Source organism: Mesocricetus auratus, unplaced genomic scaffold (genome assembly GCF_017639785.1).
Source record: "Mesocricetus auratus isolate SY011 unplaced genomic scaffold, BCM_Maur_2.0 Super-Scaffold_100003, whole genome shotgun sequence".
In the NCBI taxonomy this organism is placed as follows: domain Eukaryota; kingdom Metazoa; phylum Chordata; class Mammalia; order Rodentia; family Cricetidae; genus Mesocricetus; species Mesocricetus auratus.
The window spans coordinates 93,477,708-93,498,271 of NW_024429188.1; the positions used below are offsets into that span (position 1 = coordinate 93,477,708).

General features: G+C 35.7%; 1 protein-coding gene across 4 annotated transcripts in view; it reads right to left on the bottom strand.

The window, feature by feature from the left end:
- Tenm1 (teneurin transmembrane protein 1) overlaps positions 1 to 20,564 on the bottom strand; it is a 789,988-nt gene that overhangs the window by 471,605 nt on the left and 297,819 nt on the right. For all 4 annotated transcript variants that reach the window (XM_040744566.1, XM_040744568.1, XM_040744567.1 and 1 more), the window contains 2 exons: positions 11,120 to 11,380; positions 9,213 to 9,269 (listed from right to left, as the gene is read on the bottom strand). In XM_040744566.1, the coding sequence (XP_040600500.1) occupies positions 9,213 to 9,269; positions 11,120 to 11,380 (318 nt within the window). The remainder of the gene's footprint in view (positions 1 to 9,212; positions 9,270 to 11,119; positions 11,381 to 20,564) is intronic.

A 20,564-nucleotide genomic window follows, 5' to 3' on the forward strand; every position in this document is an offset into this window, starting at 1 on the left:
ACATCTTATAGCCCATTTTTTTCATTAAGGACGCATAGGAAAACCCATTTTTGAAAACTGATTATTCCAGATTAGCTGCTGCTAAGGTTTCTCCCTTCAACTCAGTGTCTAGTCAGAATTAACCATTGACAGCTACCCCATTGTCTGAGTTAAATGGTGTGATGGAGAACCCAAGCAGATGAACATGCCTGTGGAAACTTCCTTATTAAAGATAATAAGACCCACTCTAAATCTGGGTCATACCTTCTGTTGGCAGTCCACATAAGAAGATATGGAGGAAGGAAGCTTTTATTTTTTTGTCTGTTTGCCCTCACTTTCCCTGGCAAGTTCACCTATCCTGTCGCTGAGGCATTCTTTCACTGGTGTTAGTACCTACTTCTTCAGGATTCCAATGTAGACTAAAGGCCACAAGCTCTCTAGGAATCCTCTGGGATCTGGCACCAGATTGGGACTGCTGAGTCAGCCAGCCTCATGGCCCAAACAACTACCAAATTCTTGGTCTTTCATTGGAAGAAAGCCATTGTTGAACTAAACAGACAACAATCTGTGTACATCATTCTAATAAGTCTTCTCTTAACATATGGATGTTCATTCCATTGGTTCTGTGCCTTTATGAAACCCTAAATAATACGGATTGTGATAACAGGATGCCTTCTAGAGAAGCACAATTGTAAGGATTTTTGTTGTTGTTTGGTTGAATTTTTTGTTTGGTTTTTAGTTTTGGAGTTTGGCTTTCACTATGTAGCCATAGCTGGCCTGGAACTTACCTTGTAAACCAGGCTGGCCTTGAATTTATAGGGAACCACCTGTCTCTTTTTTAAATATCTAGAAATGGATTTCTAATCTACAGATACCCACAATTATTGAAGCCTCTCTTAGTAGAATAGAGGACATTAAGTATCTGTGGTATGAGCTATTTAAAGACCGTATCAGGACAGATTCATCATAGTGATTCTACAAAAACTTTTGACAAATTGTGGAAAAATAAGTAAAAAAATGACTCTGCTTGCTTGCTTCTAGCATCTCTGGGTAAATTAGTGAAGGATAAGAATAAACCCCTTAATAAAATTAACCGACTTCTAATATATCTAATATCAGGGTACAGTGACAAAATTAAGAACGAACTCAGTGACACAATTAAGTGACTGGCTCCAGATTTATACAAACAGTCTAATAGTTAATATGTGTGCTATGGAAGAGAATCTTTTCCCCAACAAACATAGATTTCAAGTTATGGAAAATCAAACCCAAACCCTCAGTATAAGATTATTTGTATTTGAGTGAAAATTCAAATCCCAGCTGAGAGGGTGTAAGAGAAAATGAGTGTGCTGATTGGTAAGACTCTGGTAACTGGTGATGGAGATGAGTAAGAGGACCCCACTGAGGTGGAGGACTTTGAACCCTCAGATTCTGAAGGATTTAGTTCACCTGAGGAATTAGTTTCTTCACCCTTAGTAGAGGATATTTCTCCACTCTCATCTACTGCAGTGTTGCCCTCTCCACCTTTGCCTGAGAAAATTAATCCTTCACTGTCTGCTAAACTGGCAGTGATCTCACATGAAGGAGATGCCAGACAATACAATACTGATGTCATTCAGTGCCCAACTATAGTGCTTTTAGAACTACAACCAGACTTGAAGCTAAACATGCTTTTAGGGAGAAAAGAAATATAGTTCATAAGGATGTGCAATGTACCACTAAAGAACTTAATGAGTTTGCTAATTCATTCAAGCAGAAGTCTGAGGAATATATGTGGGAATGAATTTTAAGGGCATTCAATAATGGAGGAAGGAACATAAAACTGGATCAGACTCAGTTTTCTGATATGGACCCATTGGGATTCTAGGTTTAGTATGGAAGCCTGCACAGCCAAAATTTGTCATAAGATGGCCTATTGAAAAGAAGGTGATGCTTGGTATCTCTTTGTGGTGTTTACAATAGGATTTTAAGGTTCAGGGAACCTGCAAGGCCAGAGGAGGTACACTGTGCAAAACCTGATCCTCCAGAAGTGCCATTCACTAGTACAATAATACGCAAAATAATGAGAAAGGCAACAGTACTTTTGAAGAACACTGTGGTTGAACCTTTCTTGTGCTAGTCCTTAGGGTTCTAGATACTGTGTCTCAATTGCAGGAATTAAATTCAATGTGTCATAATTAGGCCCTGGAGTAGAAGAGGCCAGGCAGCAACCATGAATCACGAAAGACAAATGTAAGCATTGTTAAGGCAATTGGAGGCACCTTTGAAGGATTGTCAATAATTGCTTGGCCTATAATGGGCAGCATAGGCAAAGTGATATTTTATGGTGGCAAGTCTTGTAAGGAATTTTGGCACTGACGAATGGATTGTGTTTATTTTTTAATTATGTAATAAAATATTCCCAATTATATAATAATTAAGAAGCCTACTCTGCTTTACTTGATCTCTGTAAGCAGAAAAGTTATTGAACAAATCCAAGAAAGGCTATATTGAATAGTGGCAAGAGGGAATCTTGGTCCCTAAAATAGTTTCTAGATTTGAACCTCTTTGCAAACCCTCAAGTCCTTGAATGAAAGGACCTTAATAAAATACCTATGAATTTTACTGTTAGCTTTCTCCAATACTTCCACAGAAAGGCACACGTATTTTTACAAGGATAACTGTACACTTGGGGAAAGTAAATGATCAGAATTTTCAGGGTTTATAGGATACTGATTCTAGGAGCATAATTGGTACTTATTCAGTTAAAGTAGGGCCTTATGGAGGTCAGATGACTAATTGACTAATGGAGCTTTGGGTAAAGTCTTATTCACAGTAGCCCCAGTGGGTCCCCAAACTCATCCTGTGGTTATTTCCCTACTTCCTGAATGTATAATTGGTGTATATGTACTTAGACGTTGGCAGAAATCCCATGTTGGTTTTTTGAGGGCTATTATGGTTGAAAAAGCCAATGGAAGTCATTGGAGCTGCCTCTACTAGGGAAAATAATGATCCAAAGACAATATCACATCTCAGGAAGAATTACAGAAACTAGTGCCAACATCAAGGACTTGAAAGATGCAGAGGTGGTGGTTTGTAAAACATGTCCCTTCAACACTCCTATTTCGATTGCACAGAAGACAGATGGATCATGGCGAATGGCAGTTGACTATTGCAAAATTAATCAAGTAGTGACACCAATTGCAGCTGATGTACTAGATGTGATATCCTTACTTGAGCAGATTAACACATCTCTTGGTACATGGTATGTAGCTACTGCCTTTTTCTTGCTACCTGTCCATAAGGATCACAAGAAGCAATTTGCTTTCAGCTGGCAAGGCCATCAGTATCCCTTTACAAGTTTACCTCAGGGGTATATTAACTCTCCATCTCTGTGTCATAACTTAGCTTGAAAGGATCTTGATCATCTGGGTTTTCTGCAAAATATCACACTGATTCATGATACTGATAACAGTATGTTGATTGGACCAAGTGAAAAGGAAGTAGAAAACACTTTGAATATGTTGGTAACACATATGGGAATCTGAGGATGGGGAATAAATCTGAACAAAATTCAAGGGCCTACTAGTTCTGTGAAATTTTTGGGATTTCACAAGTATGGGGCAAAGGTATTTCTTCTAAAGTAACTTATAGTTTTTTTGTTCTTCAACCCTCCTGTTACCAAGAAGGCTTATTCGGATTGTGGAGGCAGCACATTCCTTACTAGGGTGTGTTATCCTATTCCATATATCAAGTAACTTGGAAAGCTGCTAGCTTTGAACGGGGACTGGAACAGTAAAATAACCTTCAACAGGCTCAAATTGCTGTGTACACTGCTCTGTTACTTGGGCAATATGATTTAGAAGACCTGACAATAACTGAGGTGTCAGTGGCAGATAAGGATGTTACCTGGAGCTATTGGCACTCCCATATAGGCAAATAACAAAGGAAAACCTAGAAATTTTGGAGCAAATCTCTACCATCATTTGCAGACAGCTATTCGTATTTTAAGAGACAACTTTTGGTCTGCTGTTTGACCCTATGGGAGAATGAATATTTGACAGTGGACTACCATATTGTCAAGCAAGTTGAGCTGCCCATAGTAATCTAGAAATTGTCTGATCCCTCCCCATCCATAAATTAGGATTTGCACAGCAACAATCTATTATCAAATGGAAGCAATTATATATATATATATATCCTTCTTGTCTTTGGTTTCTACTTTTGATAAAATTCACTCATGCACCTAGAGCCTCATGGAGTAGCAGTTGACTGAGAAAGAGATGGTTAGGACCTTTTTTCTTTTACTGATCATTCTGTTTCTACATGCCATGAAAACAATACCTAGCAGTGGAAGGCTGCATTATTACAACTTTCACAGACAATCCTGTAAGATGCCGGTGAAAAAAATCTTTGTCATGGGTAGAACTTTGGATAGTAAACAAGACTGTGCATTTTTCTTGGATGGAGAAATGGCCATATGTCCAGTTGTTTTTTGATTCATGAGCTGTAGTCAACAAATTGGCTGGAGGATCATGTATTTGGAAAGAACATTATTGGAATATTTGTAAGAAAAAATTGGGGAACAAGTATTTGAATAGATCTTCACAAATGGTCAAAGTATGTGAAGGGGCTTCAATATTATGCAAATGCTCATTAAAAGGTGACATTAGTAGAGGTCAATAAGAAACAGCATAGGAAAACCTATTCTTTGGACAGTCAGCATCTTTCGGCAGCATCCCCTGTTATTGTCAATAGGCCCATGAATAGAGTGGCCACTGTGGCAGAAAGAGAGGGTATTTATGGGCTCCACAAATAGACTTTCAAGGTGAACTGGCTACAGCTTATGCTGAGTGTCAGGTCTGTCAGCAACAGAGAATAACACTGACCTTCCAATATGATACCATTCCCAAGGGTGACCAGTCAGCTATCAGATGGCAGTTTGCCTATATTGGCTTACTTCCCTGTAGAAAGGACAGTGCTTTGAAATTACTGGAATTTACACTTATTTTGCTTATGGGTTTGCCTTTCTTACACATGATGCTTCTGATAAACCTACCATACAGGAGCTCACAAAACACCTCATCTGATGTTATGGCATTCTACACAGAATTGCTCTTGATGAAGAAACTCAATTCATAGGCACAGAAGCGTGACAACTGGTATACTCTCAAGGAAGTCATTGGTCTTATTATGTTGCCCACCATCTTGAAACAGTTGACTTAACAGAAAGAATGCCATTTACAGACAGAGTTTCAATTAGGTTGCATTAATCTGAATAAATGGTATTGCTTTTCCCACAGCCAGAATCTATGGGTCCAGGAATGAAGTTGTGTGAATGGGAATGGTTCTACTCACTACCACTTCCAGTGACCCATTAGGAAAATTTTGTTTACTCTTCCCATAACTCTAAGTTCTGCTGACACAGAAGTGTTGGTTCCACATGGGGGAGTGCTCTCGCTAGTAGACATCAAAAACTTTCCATTGGGATCGAAGTTCAGATTTCTAACTGGTGCCCTTGGCCTCTGAGGCCCATAAATCAACAGGTTAAAATAGGAATAACAGTATTATAAAAGGGTGATCGGTTCAGACTTCTAGGGGGAAACCGATTTACTTCTCTGTAACAGAGATAAGAAAGATTATACTTGGAGTTCAGGAGACCCATTAGGGTATCTCTAGTAGCTAACATGTCCTTTGGTTAAAGCTAATGTGAAACTACAACAACCTGATTCAGGCAGGATGACAAATGACATAGATCCTTCAGGGAAAAAAAGTATAGGGCCCCTCCTGTTGTAATTTAAGAAAAGTAGTGCTTGAGAGAAAGATGCCATGAGACAGGGTTCAAACTTAGGGTATTTTTATTAGGGAAATAGATCATAAAAAGGGGAAAGGGTGGGAGACCACCCTCCAGAGACAGGAGCATCAGTAGAGAGGAGAGAGAAAAGAGCGTGAGAAGGAGAAAAGAGGGGAATAAAGAGAGAGCAGAAGAGAGAAAGGTAGAAAAAAGAGAGATATAAGGATGGGAAGTGGGTAGGGATCTTTTAAAAGGGAACATAGTGAATATGCACAGGTGGTGCTCTTAGTGGCTTCAACTGAGTGCATATCCTGCCAGAACCCCAATGACAGGCCAGTACAGATGCCTGAATACTAACACCTCCTCCTGTTAAAGAACTAAGACTAGCTGAGGTGGTTGCTGTGGGTGGAAGACATATGTAATGGGTAGTAGAGGAAGGTAGTTAAAAATTCCAGCTAATGACATGTGACCAGTTGCTGAAATGATATCTATGATTTGGTTTTTCTTTCCATTTGGAAATCAAGCATGGTATAAGGTGATGTGTTTGTATTTACATCGCCAAGGGGTAGACTTAAGATGTCTAATCATAGTTTTCAACTTGACAACAATCAGAATCAACTATAACCCAAACAGCTTGGCACACTTGTGAGGGACTTTCTTTCTTGGGTCATTTGAGTTGGGAAGATAAACCTTAAATCTGGGCCATGTCTTCTAGTAGAAGGGCACATAAAATGACATGAAAGAAGGAAGCTTTTGGTTTTGGTCAGCTTGCATTCACTCTCACTGGTAAGTTCATCTATCCTGTTGCTGATGCAATTCTTCCCTAGTATCAGTACCTACTTCCTCAGGATTCTAACATAGACTAAAGACCAGCAGCTTGCTAGGAATCCTCCAGTACTCTAATATGAGATTGAAACTGTTGAAACACACAGTGTCAAGGACTACACAACTACCAGATTATTGGTCTGTCAGTCAGGAAACACACTGTTCACCACTTTAATATAGTTCCTGTTTAATATATGGATATTCATTATATAAGCTCCATTCCTTTAGAAAACATTGAGTAATACAAAGTATCATTGCCATGTAGTTCTAAGAAATGTTGGAGTAATCGTTTGTCAGAAGTAAAGTTGCTTGTTAGATAAGCATAGGCTCAATTCAGTGTAGTATTTCCTTCAGTGAGAGTAATGAGGCTAGGTATTGAAGATATAACAGCAAATAAAGAGGACGACATTTCTATCTAGTGTAGTGTTTGATAACACCTTTTGTGGGGTGTGAAAATCTAGGACTCTGGCCTTAGTCTATGACAAATAGTTGAAATTCAAGTGTGAGATGGGTATAATAAAAGAAGTATGATATTAAACTGTAACTCAAGTACAATGGTTAAGCTAACTAGCAAAAATGCAATTTTCTTAATAGAAAATTAAGTATTGATAGATATTAAAGGATTGCCTTAGGACAATGGGCAGGATTCAATAACACAGTAATATTCTGTTAGTTCTATGAATACCTAGAAGAACCTATCCATTTTGTTACCTGTTCATTTCCATTCTTTGTTCAAATGATCCAATAGTAAAGTTGAGTTTTAGTAAAATTCTTTGGAGATTATAACATATTACAGATTTAAATTAAATTTAGAGCATCGAAACATGGTTGATAAAATGGTAAAAACATATTTTAAGGACTTAGTTATTGAATAAATGAAAGAAATCAATCTACTGAGGCAAGATTCTAGACATTCAAGTAGAACCATTAAATAACACTAAGTCATACAGCATACATGTGATGGACAGTATTGTAAGCGTCTTTGATTTCATGTCTTAGATTTTTTCATGGTTGGATAACTCACCCAAAATAACAATTTCACTTATCTAAGCTTGTATGCCTCATTCACAGCAGTGAGGCTTAAATCATCCTAAAGTGGTTCATAATATTGTTTCCATAGTGTCATTAATAATTAAAAAAAAAAACAGAAAGTATAGGAAGGCAGAAACAAAAATAAAATGTCACTGAGACTAATTGAATCACAGAGATAGAATGGAATGGAATTGGAATCTGAGATGCTGAAAGTTATAAATCAAAAATATTTCAAGCATTTTTATGTTTCAGATATAGAATGTATAAATTCAAGTTAATGAGTTAATGAGATAGATACCCTGCTGGCATGCTTTTATGAATGGATGATATCAGTGGGAAATAAATAGCTCCATTTGCATGCAAACACCAAGTTAAATGAGTTGAAAATATTTTTTCTTTAAATTAACTTGCATTTGGGAAAACAAAAGCATTTATACTCCCAAGTTTTCTCTAAGAAAATATTAAATACAAGCCAACCCTAGTTATCATCAGTTGAAACTTATAGTTACTATACTAGTGGAATCTTACTATAGGTTATAAATGAGATAAAAATTACATACTCCTTGTTAGAAGCGGTAGGACACAGTGTAAAACATAAAGAACTCTAAGTGGAGTTGTTCAGTTTCACATCACAGAAAAAACATGATGTAAGAGAGAAGAAAGTACTAGAGGATTTTCTACTATAAAATGAGTTTATGAATTATTGTTTACCCTTTGTCTTGTAAAAGAGGCAAGAGGAAAGGGAAGGGGAATGATGTAATTACACTAAAATTATAATATAATAAAAGAAATAATGAAATAGAGGCAATAGGTCTTAGCATGAAGTCAGATAATAATATGAGGATATGCTTGGGGATTTAGAATTGCAGATTCAACAACAATAGTAAGTATTAATATTGCCTATGTTTTAATTACTATTCTTAGTCTTTATATCCCAAACACGTCATAACTTTTAATAAATGTGGTTTGATGCAAGGACCTACCACAAAGTGCAAACTAAGTCATACAAATCATTTATGAATGTTGCTTTGCTTATTATCCTTCTAAGGAACAAAGCCAATGAGTACAATAAGGAAGAAGTAAACAGACATCAATGCCTCTTTCTTGAAGAATTGCAAAATTAAAAATCTTCATTAAATAATGACCTTGTTTTTTGCTTTAGTTTTTCTCTTTCTTTTTTGATGAATTATTTATAATTAATGACATGAATAAAATGTGATTGTAAGGCCAAGATAGTAACATGTGGAAAAAAGGACCAAGGACATCTGCTACGCAGGACTGCATGACAGCATCAGATTTATACCTTGTTAAAACCATTCTAAATGCAAAACAAAATAACAACAAAACAAGAACAAGAACCAGAAGGTAGCTATTCTATTTAGAGCAGAACCCCAAGACAACTGAGAATTCTCCCTGCCTTTAAGCTTATCTTCATAAGTAAAGTACATACAATTAAAGGAATAAAGCAAGCCAGTACATGCCCACTAGAATAATCTCTGATAATGTTACTTGTTAGTTGGATAATGTTCATTTTGTGGACTATGTGGGTGCCACGATTGAATGAGGTAAAGAAACTTGTAGCCAAAAATTTCAGAACACTTGCCTTGAGTAGAACCAGTTGGAGCCTCCATGTCACAACAAACAGGAGAGAATTTAAAACCTGTAATATTAAACATTTTACTAATTAATCTTTGTCTACATTGTCTGACATTCCTTAAATTTCAACATGAACACTGCAGAGTGTTTTTGTTTAAATTAGAGACAATCTTATTTTACATATCAATCCCAGTTCCCTCTCCCTCCTGTCCTCCCATTCCCTCCACTATCTCCCAATCCCACTCTCCACTCCCCAGGGAGGGAGAGGCCTTCCATGGGGGATCATCAATGTCTGTCACATCACTTGTGGCAGGGCCTAGACCCTCCCCATGTATCTAGGCTGAGACAGTATCCTTCCATTAGGAATAGGGTCCCAAAGTCCATTTGTGCACTAAGGGATAAATACTGGTTCCATTGCCAGAGGTCCCATAGACAGCCCAGGTCTCATAACTGACACCCACATTCAGGTGTTTTTTTAAAACATAACAGCATTGATAAAAAAATAATCTATGTATGTATCATAAGATTCCCCCATTAAAGCAAATGATTCAATAGTGCTTATTCTTTTCAGAGTGGTGAAACATCAACGCTACTTCTATAATTTTCCTCACCCCTAAAAGAAACCTCCCATTGAGGATCATATAGACATAGAGTGGTACAGTCCAGGGGGAAACCTCTTTCAGAATGTGTGTTTCAACTGAGTGAACTTATTGCAATTGTTTGTGTGAGGGGCTACAACCAGCCTGGTAGAGATGAAAACATTGAAAACTGACAGTTGTGTCTTTCAATCTGACTACCAGACTACTGAAACAATAGACCCCAAAGAAATGGGAATTTCCCAAAGAATCTCATGCTGGAAGAAAGAGGAACTTATCTCCCAGAATGAGACTGAATCATAGAAAATGATGCTTTCTGTGTTACTGTTTGTTTTCACTTAAATTCTGTTTTTACAGGCATATATTGAATACTGAGTATATTTTTCTACCATCCCCTTTTTCTCAGTGCTCCCTGTCCCTTTGTTCTTTTAGAAAATTTGTTTTCAGTTAATATATAAATGATTTCATGTGATCTTATAAGGTGAAAAAATAGTATTGTCATTCTTAAATGGTCTAATTCACTTATTATGCTGGCATGAATGTGGATAAAAGGGAACTCATATAAAATTTTGACAAAGAAAATGATGTTTAGCCTAGATTAATTTGATTAATAGTCACTTAATGTGCCTATTATGAAATTACTTTTTGATTGAGGGAGAAGAACACACATTAAATAAGTTAACTCCTTCCTCAACACTCAAAAATCAAAAACATTTCATTTTGTAAGATGTATAAGGAAATCATATATAATTAGAACATAATGATATTGCTGCTAGTAGTTATTGTCTGGAAAATGACTGGTGTCTTTAAAATAGTTGTGTTTGTGAAATAATTTCATTCTAATGTGACTAATGTGAATCTGTTTATACACTCAGCAAGTTAATTTGAATCAAAATATAGAGTCCCTACAGAGAGTGTGCATTGTATATAATTGCTCATCTACTTGTTCATACACTGATATAAAGCCAAAACACATGAAATGAGTACTTCCTATAATAAATCCCACTGGGGTAGCGCTGGAAAATAAAAATAAAGATAAAAGGTGAGTAATGAATAAGACATTCACAATATTGCTGACTACATGAGATAATTTCTCTAGGGGGTTCCTCAGAAATGAACACTATTTTGTGTCATTATAAATAATTGTATCTATATACCAGATACTTAAGTATACTCCTTGTTCCTGGGAATCTGCTAACGTATATTTGTGTTCTGCATGCCAAATGAAAGATGGGCAGATATAGGAAGTGATAACAAAGCAAAGGGGTAAAGTCATTCTTCATGAATTTCATTTGAATTGCAGATGTAGCTTTCTTACCATTTTCCCCATCAGACTTCCGTTCATGGTCAGTGTCAGTCAAGGACAATGCAGAATTCGCCCTGCTGGACAGACAGGAACTATGTTCCGACTTCATACCTCTTATCCACATTCTCAGCGCATGGTCAGGTGACGCAGCACCTTCTGTCTCTGTGTCCACATCAGACCCCATCTCTAGCTGGTAGCCATGCCGAGAAATGCTGTGCATGTCTGTCTGGTAGCCAGAGCACAAAGTAGGAGGTGTTTCACAGAATTCTATCTCTGCAAAGAAACAAAGTTCAGACAAAAAAAGAGCATATAATTATGAACAAAATCACTAACTTTCATTTTTCTGTCCTCAAGTTTCTCCTTCCCCATTGCTAGTAATTATGAGTTTTTGCAAAGTTAGAATTCTGGTCTTTATTTAGGGTAGCTAGAATTCTGTGCTTATTTTGCACTTCTGTTACTTAAAATTATGCTCCCTTTGATTCTTACAAGGTTGTAGCAAAAAATGTGTCCTCAAAATAGCTTAGAGCTACAATATTTTGGTTGCACAAAATATAATGAAATAAGTGAGTATAATAAATATAAAGTATAGAGAGATGTCCTTGAAAGCAATTTCTCTTATAGAATGAATATATATGATCTATACAGCAACCTGTGCTTAAAATAACAAAATTATTTGCTTTTCTGTGTATGCCATATATATTATATATAATATAATAAGAAATATAAAACTGAGAAAAACATTACAGTCAAATAGATTATTCAAATATGTTAAACTCTAAAATTATGAGCAACTAATATTGCTTTCCACTGTCTCCAAATGAGTTTAAGGTCTACTTTTTGCCAATTCTTTTGTTTTGTTTTAAAGCTGGAGGATGACTGTATTTGAGCTTAAAACACAAATCCCTTGGCGGGTAGTCTGTAACACAAAACAGCTGCTTGGAGGAGCAGAGTGGAAAACGGGAAAAACCCATTCAACCACCATCACAATGCCACAAGGACTTTAGAGAAAGAGTAAGGAAGTCTAAAGTGTGAGGGTAAACATAACAGAGTTAGAAAGAAAGAAAAGTTAAGCCTTTCAGATAATTCAGAGAGGGCAGACTTAGGAAGCTAAACAGTTGTAGTTCTGGAAGAGACTGGGTGGGTGGGGAATAATTATTTCTTTGCTCTTTAAACAAATAAACAAACAACAATAACAAAACATTAAAAATAGATATTGCAACAAGGCAGTACTTCATGGTTTGGCTTTTTCCCCTTTCTACCAAATTTTAGGATTTAACATGGTTAGAATCTTCAATAATTATGTCATTTAGTAAGTGAAAAAAGTAAATCCAATATGCTGGTGGTATTTTTCCATCAGACTACACCAACAGCAAAAGCCTCTATTTCTGTATTTCTGTATTTATTTATTGCTACAATACTCAACATGAGCATCATTTCTGCTAGATGCCACTAAAGTCCCATGAACCTATTGCATGAATATCTGGCATTCTGTCTTATAGTCAATTTATATTCAATTACAGCAAGGTGTCAAAAGGGGTGGGATGCTTTAACAATCCTAATAAGTTAATGAAAAATGGCCACATGCCAAGACATATCATCTGAAATGTCCATGTTATACTTAGATAAGATAATCCAGGGATGTAATACACTATATATGATTTTCTCAGACTGACATGGGAGACAGGGTATGTCAATTGTCAGGGAAAAGGCTTAACTGACTTCATATAATCCATAGCGCATATCAATAAAATGCAAACTCTAACATGAATTCAATTCTTTGAATACAGAAAATGTTTGCTCTTAGACCATGTACTAGAGAAAATTCAGAATGCACATTTGTTATAGTAACTATTTTGGAGATACAAAAATTACTAAATAAAGGTTTTAGAAGGCAGTGCTTAACGCCTGGTTAATAGTTGTTATGCTCCTAGCACTGTGCTTTGTGAAACAGACATTACAGAAAAATAAATCTACTATGATGTATTAGGAAATTCAATAACAATTAACCATTCTAGTTGAAAGTCACTGCTCAGAATGCTACTTTGTGATTGCATGGATTAATTTCTTTCAAAATACTTGTACTTTTCTACTAGAATTATGTTTTAACTATAGCTATGGTTTCACTCATCAAACGCAAAACCTTAGTAAATCATGATTTTTCTGCTATAACGTTAAAAAACAAAGTTAATTTTGCTCAATGTAAATCTTAGGAATTTGGGGATACTCATTCTGATTTCACCTTGGTTCTTTATTGTATACTACAACATTGGTGTTTCTGTAGCAACTTGATAATGAACATGCCAGCTTATAGGTGTAAAAAAAGAATGCCCATAGTTTTTTAAACACAACTTCTTTTCTTCCCCTAGAATACCAGTTACCAAACTTGCCTGCCTCACAATCACCTGGAAGGCTTGTCAAACCAAATGGTTGTACCTTACCCTCACTTCCACTCTACCCTCTGGCTTAATGCCTAATGCAGTAGGTATGCAGTAGATATGCAGTTGGACTACATAGTTTGCATTTAAAAGGATTTTAAGGCAAGGCCTGTAGTCATCATAGAAAACTTAGCTTGAAAACTTAGGTCTTAGAATTTTCTCTGTAGTCAATGGGAAAAGGAGAGCAGTGAAGGTACAACCTTGTCATGCCATTATAATAGATTTTGTCCTACAAGCTTGAATTCTGAGGACAAGGAAGAGAAAATATTTGTGCTGAATGACTATGATGGACCTACATGCATTTTTCATAGGTTCAGATAACTAATGAGGAAACTCACTTCCCAAAACATTGACTTATATTTAGTTTCACTCAGGTGATGGCACATGAGATATGACTTTCCCAAGACTTTTAATATGTGTAACTGAATCATGGCATTTGTTGAAAAAAAAAGATTGGTAAATATAAATAGACGACCACTTGCAATTCTAGATTGATAAAATACTGGGATAAATTTTTTCCCAAGGGAAGACAGACAGATGTAGACAGACACCACTTTTGTTAAAGAGATTTTATTTTCTGACTTAAAAGGAAATTTGAGCATTGATTTGTTCCTTTCAAAGTAAATGTCATTTAATAGTATCAAAAATTGCACAGGCTAACCAATTTGGTTTTTGTTGGAATTATATATCATTTTTAACAGACTAAATTACAAATATTCTAATTAAGTAAGTTAGACAAATGTATTCTTTCTTCAACAAACTATATTAGAAAAGATCTTTGCAAGTCATTAGTTCTTCTCATGAAGTGGTTAAGGAGACAAAGCTAGAGTGATTGTGAAATTTCAGAAAAAGGAAAACATTTTACTTATCATCATACATGATGTTCATCGAACTGCTTTACTTCCTCTTCTTGAAGTCCGCGTTATCATTGCTAAATATTTTCTTGAATACATGAAAGTCTGCATTCTGCTTAAAATTCCCCCAGGATACATTATTTAACAAGCAATTCAATGTACCCTTAGTGGTTGTTTTTAGCCCTGCACATATAACCTTGCTACCTAAAATACTACATATTCCCTAGAGAAGATAAAGTTCAACTGAGTTTATTATAGACCTGTTCTTACAAAAAAGCTATCCACAAGAGAAAGAAATGTATACTCTTAGAACACCTAAGGTTTAAATGGCTAGACTGATACATGAGGAACGGTATTCCATCTACATTCCAAGTATAAAATAGGATAGAGATGTTCAAGTTAGTGTATCTGCAGTCCCATGAATATGTTTCTAATTTTTATTCTAAGATAAAAGTGTTTTACCATCTTTCAAGAGACTACATAGGAGAAACTAGAAGAGTGAAAGTGCAATTTCTTAAATGGATAATAGGTTTGAGAAGATATTTCACACAAAATGATATAAGATTGGCTAATAAATAAATAAAATATGTTTAACACAGTTATCAGAAAAATATAAACTACAACTGCAATGTAGTACAACCACATATGGCCTAGGATAAAATACAATGAAATAAAACCCAGAAATCCCTTACTGTCTTAGTCACTGTTCCATTGCTGTGAAGACACACCATGACCAAGGCATTCTTATAAAAGAAATCATTTAATTGGAGGGCTTGATTTCAGTTTCAGAGATTTAGTTAATTATCATCATGGCAGGGGAACATGGTGGCAGACAGGTATGCTGTTGAAGCTACATCATGGCTGAGAGATACATTTTGATCCATAAGCAGAGAGGAGGGGGTTCTACCAAACTCGAGCTTTTGAAACTTCAAAGCCTACCCCCAATGATACATTTCCTCCCACAAGGCCATACCTGCCAGTCTTCCTAATTCCTTCAAACAGTTCTACTCTCTGGTGACTAAATATTCAAATATATAAACCTATGGGGGTAAATTCTTACTCAAACACTCACATTATCAAGTGCTAATAAGAGAAACCACAAGTCTCACACACTGATGGCAAAATATAAACTGATACATCACTTTGGAAAATTTGGATGTCGGTGAGGAGGCCTTGGGTAGTAGATCAGTATTTATCACTGACAGAAGAATGGACTTTGTGAGCCCATTCCACACTGAGGGATGCTCTCTCAGTCTGGACACATTGGAGAGGGCCTAGACCCTGCCTCAGATGAAATGACAGACTTCGGAGATACCACATGGAGTACCTCATTCCCCCTGGGGAGCAGAGTAGGGACTAAGTGGAGGGTTGATGAGGTTGGTGGGGGGCAGGGGAGGAGGGGAAGGATAGGGAACTGGGATTGACATGTGAAGAAGTCTTGTTTCTAATTTAAATATAAAAAAATAAGAAAACCTACCCATTGACAATCCAAGAATCTTCAAAGCATCATGATCCAGGAAAATATTGCCAGGTCAAGAAACATGGTTATTTTTAGCTATGACTTGAAATTTGGGGATTTAATATGTAAAAAGGAGAGACTATTTTCAAAATAGTGGATCATGATGATATTATTGCTTTTAGTTTGTTTCATGACAACTCGTGAATTATACAGAAATGAAATCTTTTAAGTACTTATACAGTTTTTTAAAATTAAGTCACCTGAGGAAAATTCAGATTCTTTAATTGTAAAATGTATAGCAACATCTCAGGACAAAATGTGAAAGGTCAATAATTAAATAGAAAAAGTTTTATGATGAACAAGTACACATAGAAGCTAAATAAATTCTTGTGTTATCATTAGAAAACTCAGTGCATTAAAATATTGATGCAGCCTGAGGAATCTTTTTGAATTACACATTTATTAGTATACAGAACTTTTAAAATACTAAATGTAAAAAATACAACTGTGTAAATGCTTACTCAGTATAAACATAATGTTACCACTTTACAATCAGGTTATCACAAATAGGACTTTGTTATAATGAATTCACACAATTGAAAAATCTTATTGACCACTTAGAAATCCATTACTGGTTCTAGGGAACATGTAATGGTTTATTACAGTCTCTAGTAAAAAATACAAAGAAAGTAATTAGCAATCCTTGATATGGGACAAATAATTTTCACTACTGGAAACCATTTTCTGTTTCTCAGTTTGGAGCCTTTCAGAAGAAAATGATATGACGTTTTCAAACAAATCAGTTGATCTGAGTGTACTTCAACACAGCTTCGCTGAAAACCCACTCAATTTCAAGTCAAAAACCAAAAACAACCACCCTTTGCTGGTTTTTCTTAGAGGATTAGTCAAATTTTTAATTTCCTTTGCTCTTTATGAAAAACCTGTATCAATTGTTTGCTGCTGCATAAGGCAATGAGCAGCATGAGTTTGCAAGACTGTCATGTCCTTTGCAAAGTTCCAGAGAGAGTCTCTTTAAGGCCCCAGTGATAGCAAAGTAAGAAAAGCATGCCATCTAAATCTGACCTTTAGTTTCAGGCTGGGGGCTCATAGGCCCTTTCTGTGGTATAGGACCGAGAGTGGGAGTGGGCCAAACGGGTAGGATTGGGGCTTGTGGTTGTCAGCGAACATAAATAAAATGGCCATGCTTCCTGAATCCAAACCTCCTGTTTGCATTTCCATGCCGACGATGCCTTATTTTCCTTTCAAGATCTCCACCTGCTATACAGAAAGGACACCAGCAAATTCCTGCAGGGTTTAAACCCAGAAGTATAAACACTGATAATCTATAATAAACTGCTACTGCCTACCTGACAACATCCCAGAACATAGTTTAAAAATACCTTTCTGATGCCAAAAAGAATACTTTCAGGATTGCAGTGAAACGTTATCATGTAAAATAATAGCTTTTATCAGGGAAGCCCAACAAATAAGTACACAAAGTCAAAAAAGAGTGATGAGATAAGAACCTGGGGAAAATCTAAACAAAATTTGATCACACTTAGAGAAAGACCAAAATAGTCATCAATCTAAAGAGAGGAAAGAAATTTAATTTGGGAGTAAGCAAATGCTATTTCCTCAACTAATTTTTCATCTTAGAGATCTATCTATTCCTTTTGACTGTATTCACATAAGATAAGGGAACATGTTTAGAAGCTAATGTAACAGTTATCAACAGAGTGAAAAGGAGGAATGCTGGTGTACAGTCTTTGGGACAAGAACCTGAAAAGGAAATCAGGGACCATAAAAGATAGTGGGATGTCCTGGACAATAGTAGAAATTTGATCAATGAGAACTTACTTGCACATGCTGGCTTTATTTCAACATTTCGAATAAGACAGGGACTTCCTGGCTTAAATGAGAAATTTTCAGGGCTACTGAACACTGCAAGTACGTGATGTTCAATGGCCCTAAAAATTTCTCATTTCTTACTTGTGTTGGTCCAATTTTGTGGCTATTCATAACACTTTGGGGCCTGCATTCTTATTGCCCAGTGTGGTCTTGCAGGTTCTTCCATTATGCTCACTAAGCATGTGAAGCTGTTTGCTCAGTGTATTGGGCTTGTGTGTGTCTGAAATTTTAAACTGCATTAATCTACTGTACAATTCCATGTAGAGGAGTGACACCATTAAAGATACTTGTGAGTGCTTCACACATAAATTTACAAAGGCCAACAATATGACCTCTGATACATTCCACAGCTCTTTGATAGCATTTGTTTTGTGATGATTGAGTAAGAGGTCAGAATAGAACCTGAGTCAATACTCATGAAGAGCTACGGAATAAACTGCATTCCACTTTATTGCTTTTATTAACACATTTCAGAGACACTCTATTCATATTTGCCTCTGTGGCACTGAGCATGCCATGCCAAGCACCCAAAATTCTTCTCTTTGATCTTTAATCTGATGCACTAATCTGTCTTGGGAACCTCAGAAAATTTTCTGTAAATGTCCTCCATCCCAGTGATTTTACATTTCATGCTAACACTTAGAACCTATTTTATACTCTTATGCATGGATATATATTTTTATCATTATTTATATCGTATATATTGTCTCTTGAATTAGACTGTTGTCTCCTATATTGTGTATTATCTTCTAAATTTTTGTGTATCTTTCAATATTAAAAACTGTATGCGGCTGAGTGATCAAAACAGTAGATTTTAGGTACTCATACTGCAACAAGGGCCCTAGGAATTAGGATTATTTTGATAATTGTGAGGTTGAGTCTGAAAAGGGTTTATCTTCAAGAGTTCAGATGTCAGAAAATAAAACATGTCTTTTAGAGGAAAGACTACCTCCCAGCTTCCATAACTAGGGTCCACAGAGAAATCTACATATGCATATTTCCTGGCTTTATTTAATCTTTTTTTATAAACTATAACACTATTTTAGGCAAAGTACACACAGATTAAGAATTTATGTCCCTAGTTTTAGCCAAACTGTAAATAAATTATTCAAATTTTCTCTTTATATATTATGTCATTTTCTCTTAGTCATTGTGAGCTTTTGAAACCAAAACTGGTCTTTATTGATACCAGGGGTTGAGGTATCAATACTACACACACAAAAAATGGTAACTATATAGTCTTATGGACATTTTAATTTGCTTACCTATAACAATTATTTTGCTATGACTATAAATAGCAAGACAAGTATGTCAAGACCTCCTAATGTATATACTTAAATATATAATAAATAGAAAAAAATTATTGTAACCTGTTGTTGAAGAACTATATAAATTTAGGTCACTTCACATCTCAAAGAATTATTACATATCAAAATTTTAAAATAAAATGTAAATGTGAAATTACTCTTAAAAGGGTTAAAATCTTGAATATAACTGTGACACATACAAAATAGTTTTGCTTAACAAAAATGCTTAGTAATTCTATTTGTAATTTTTTGTTTCACTGAATTGTCAATGGATTTCAAATAACTGATGGTTTGCAAATTTGGCAAGAAGGAAAGGACAGCAGGCTACTATCTATGGATTATGGGGAATAAACAATTTACAACAATATTGGACTAATGAAGAGTAAGCCTTCTGGATGCTCTGATAGAAACAGTCTCTCAAAGGAATGCCATTTGTCTTAATGAGTTACAAAATAACCTAGAAAAATTCTTCAGAAACACACTCTAGAGTGTAGGACTGGAGGGATTTACTAGAACCAGTTAAAAGTTATTAGTAAAATACATTTAAGCTCTTGTTAATAGAAGCTTCTTTTGTCTTTGTAATTAGTCAGTTTTGTAAGATATACAACACAGAGATCACCAGGTCAGTGAGTTTAAAAAGTATCCTGCTGAGTGCTTCTGATGATGGAAACCTCTAAGTGGATAAAAGTTGAGTTATAACTATCTCGACTCCTATCAGGAAGTTTTACTCTTGGACTCACTTACAGGACCTGAAGGAATTAAGGGAGTCATTGTGTCTCTTTATCTCTATTTCCTATGATGTCACATTGTCTAAATCTCATTTTTAGTCTTTTACTAATTAATTTGACTGTCCCAACTGGCTTATAGAGGACAAGTAGGCGATCATAGCTTTTTGGTACACACAGTGTAACCCCAGATTGAGTAGTAAAGCTGTTTCCATTTCAGTCTTGTTACTATACTTTTTTAAAACATAGTTCAAGGGAAAATTTGGTTTTAGGACTAGTTGGAACTTCATATCTTACAAAGTGAAATACTTACTTGTTATACTGATAGAATGGTCTACCTATCAAATTTTACCAGAGAGAAATGAAATTGCATACTAAAATAATAATGTGTATTTCAATGCTTATTGCAAGCTTGTTTGGGAAAGGTGAAAGTTGGAAACATCTCATAAGGTCATCAACAGAAGAAATTAAAACTATATAAATCTACATAGTTGGATAGTAACAAGACATCAAAAAGGGACAAAAATGTATTTACACATACAACAGCAAATAATATTAAATATTTATAGTGTACATATATGAAATTTATTATCCTGAGTTAAAGAAGCCAAATAGCCTGACGCAGAGCACGACTTCTATTCTCACACTATATATGGAAGCAATAGGATCATAAGTTTGATGGCAACCTAAGCTCAAAAAAGAGATTGTACCTGTGATAGTTAACATAGTTTGTCAACCTGACAGAATTTAGAATGACTCAAGAGGCAAA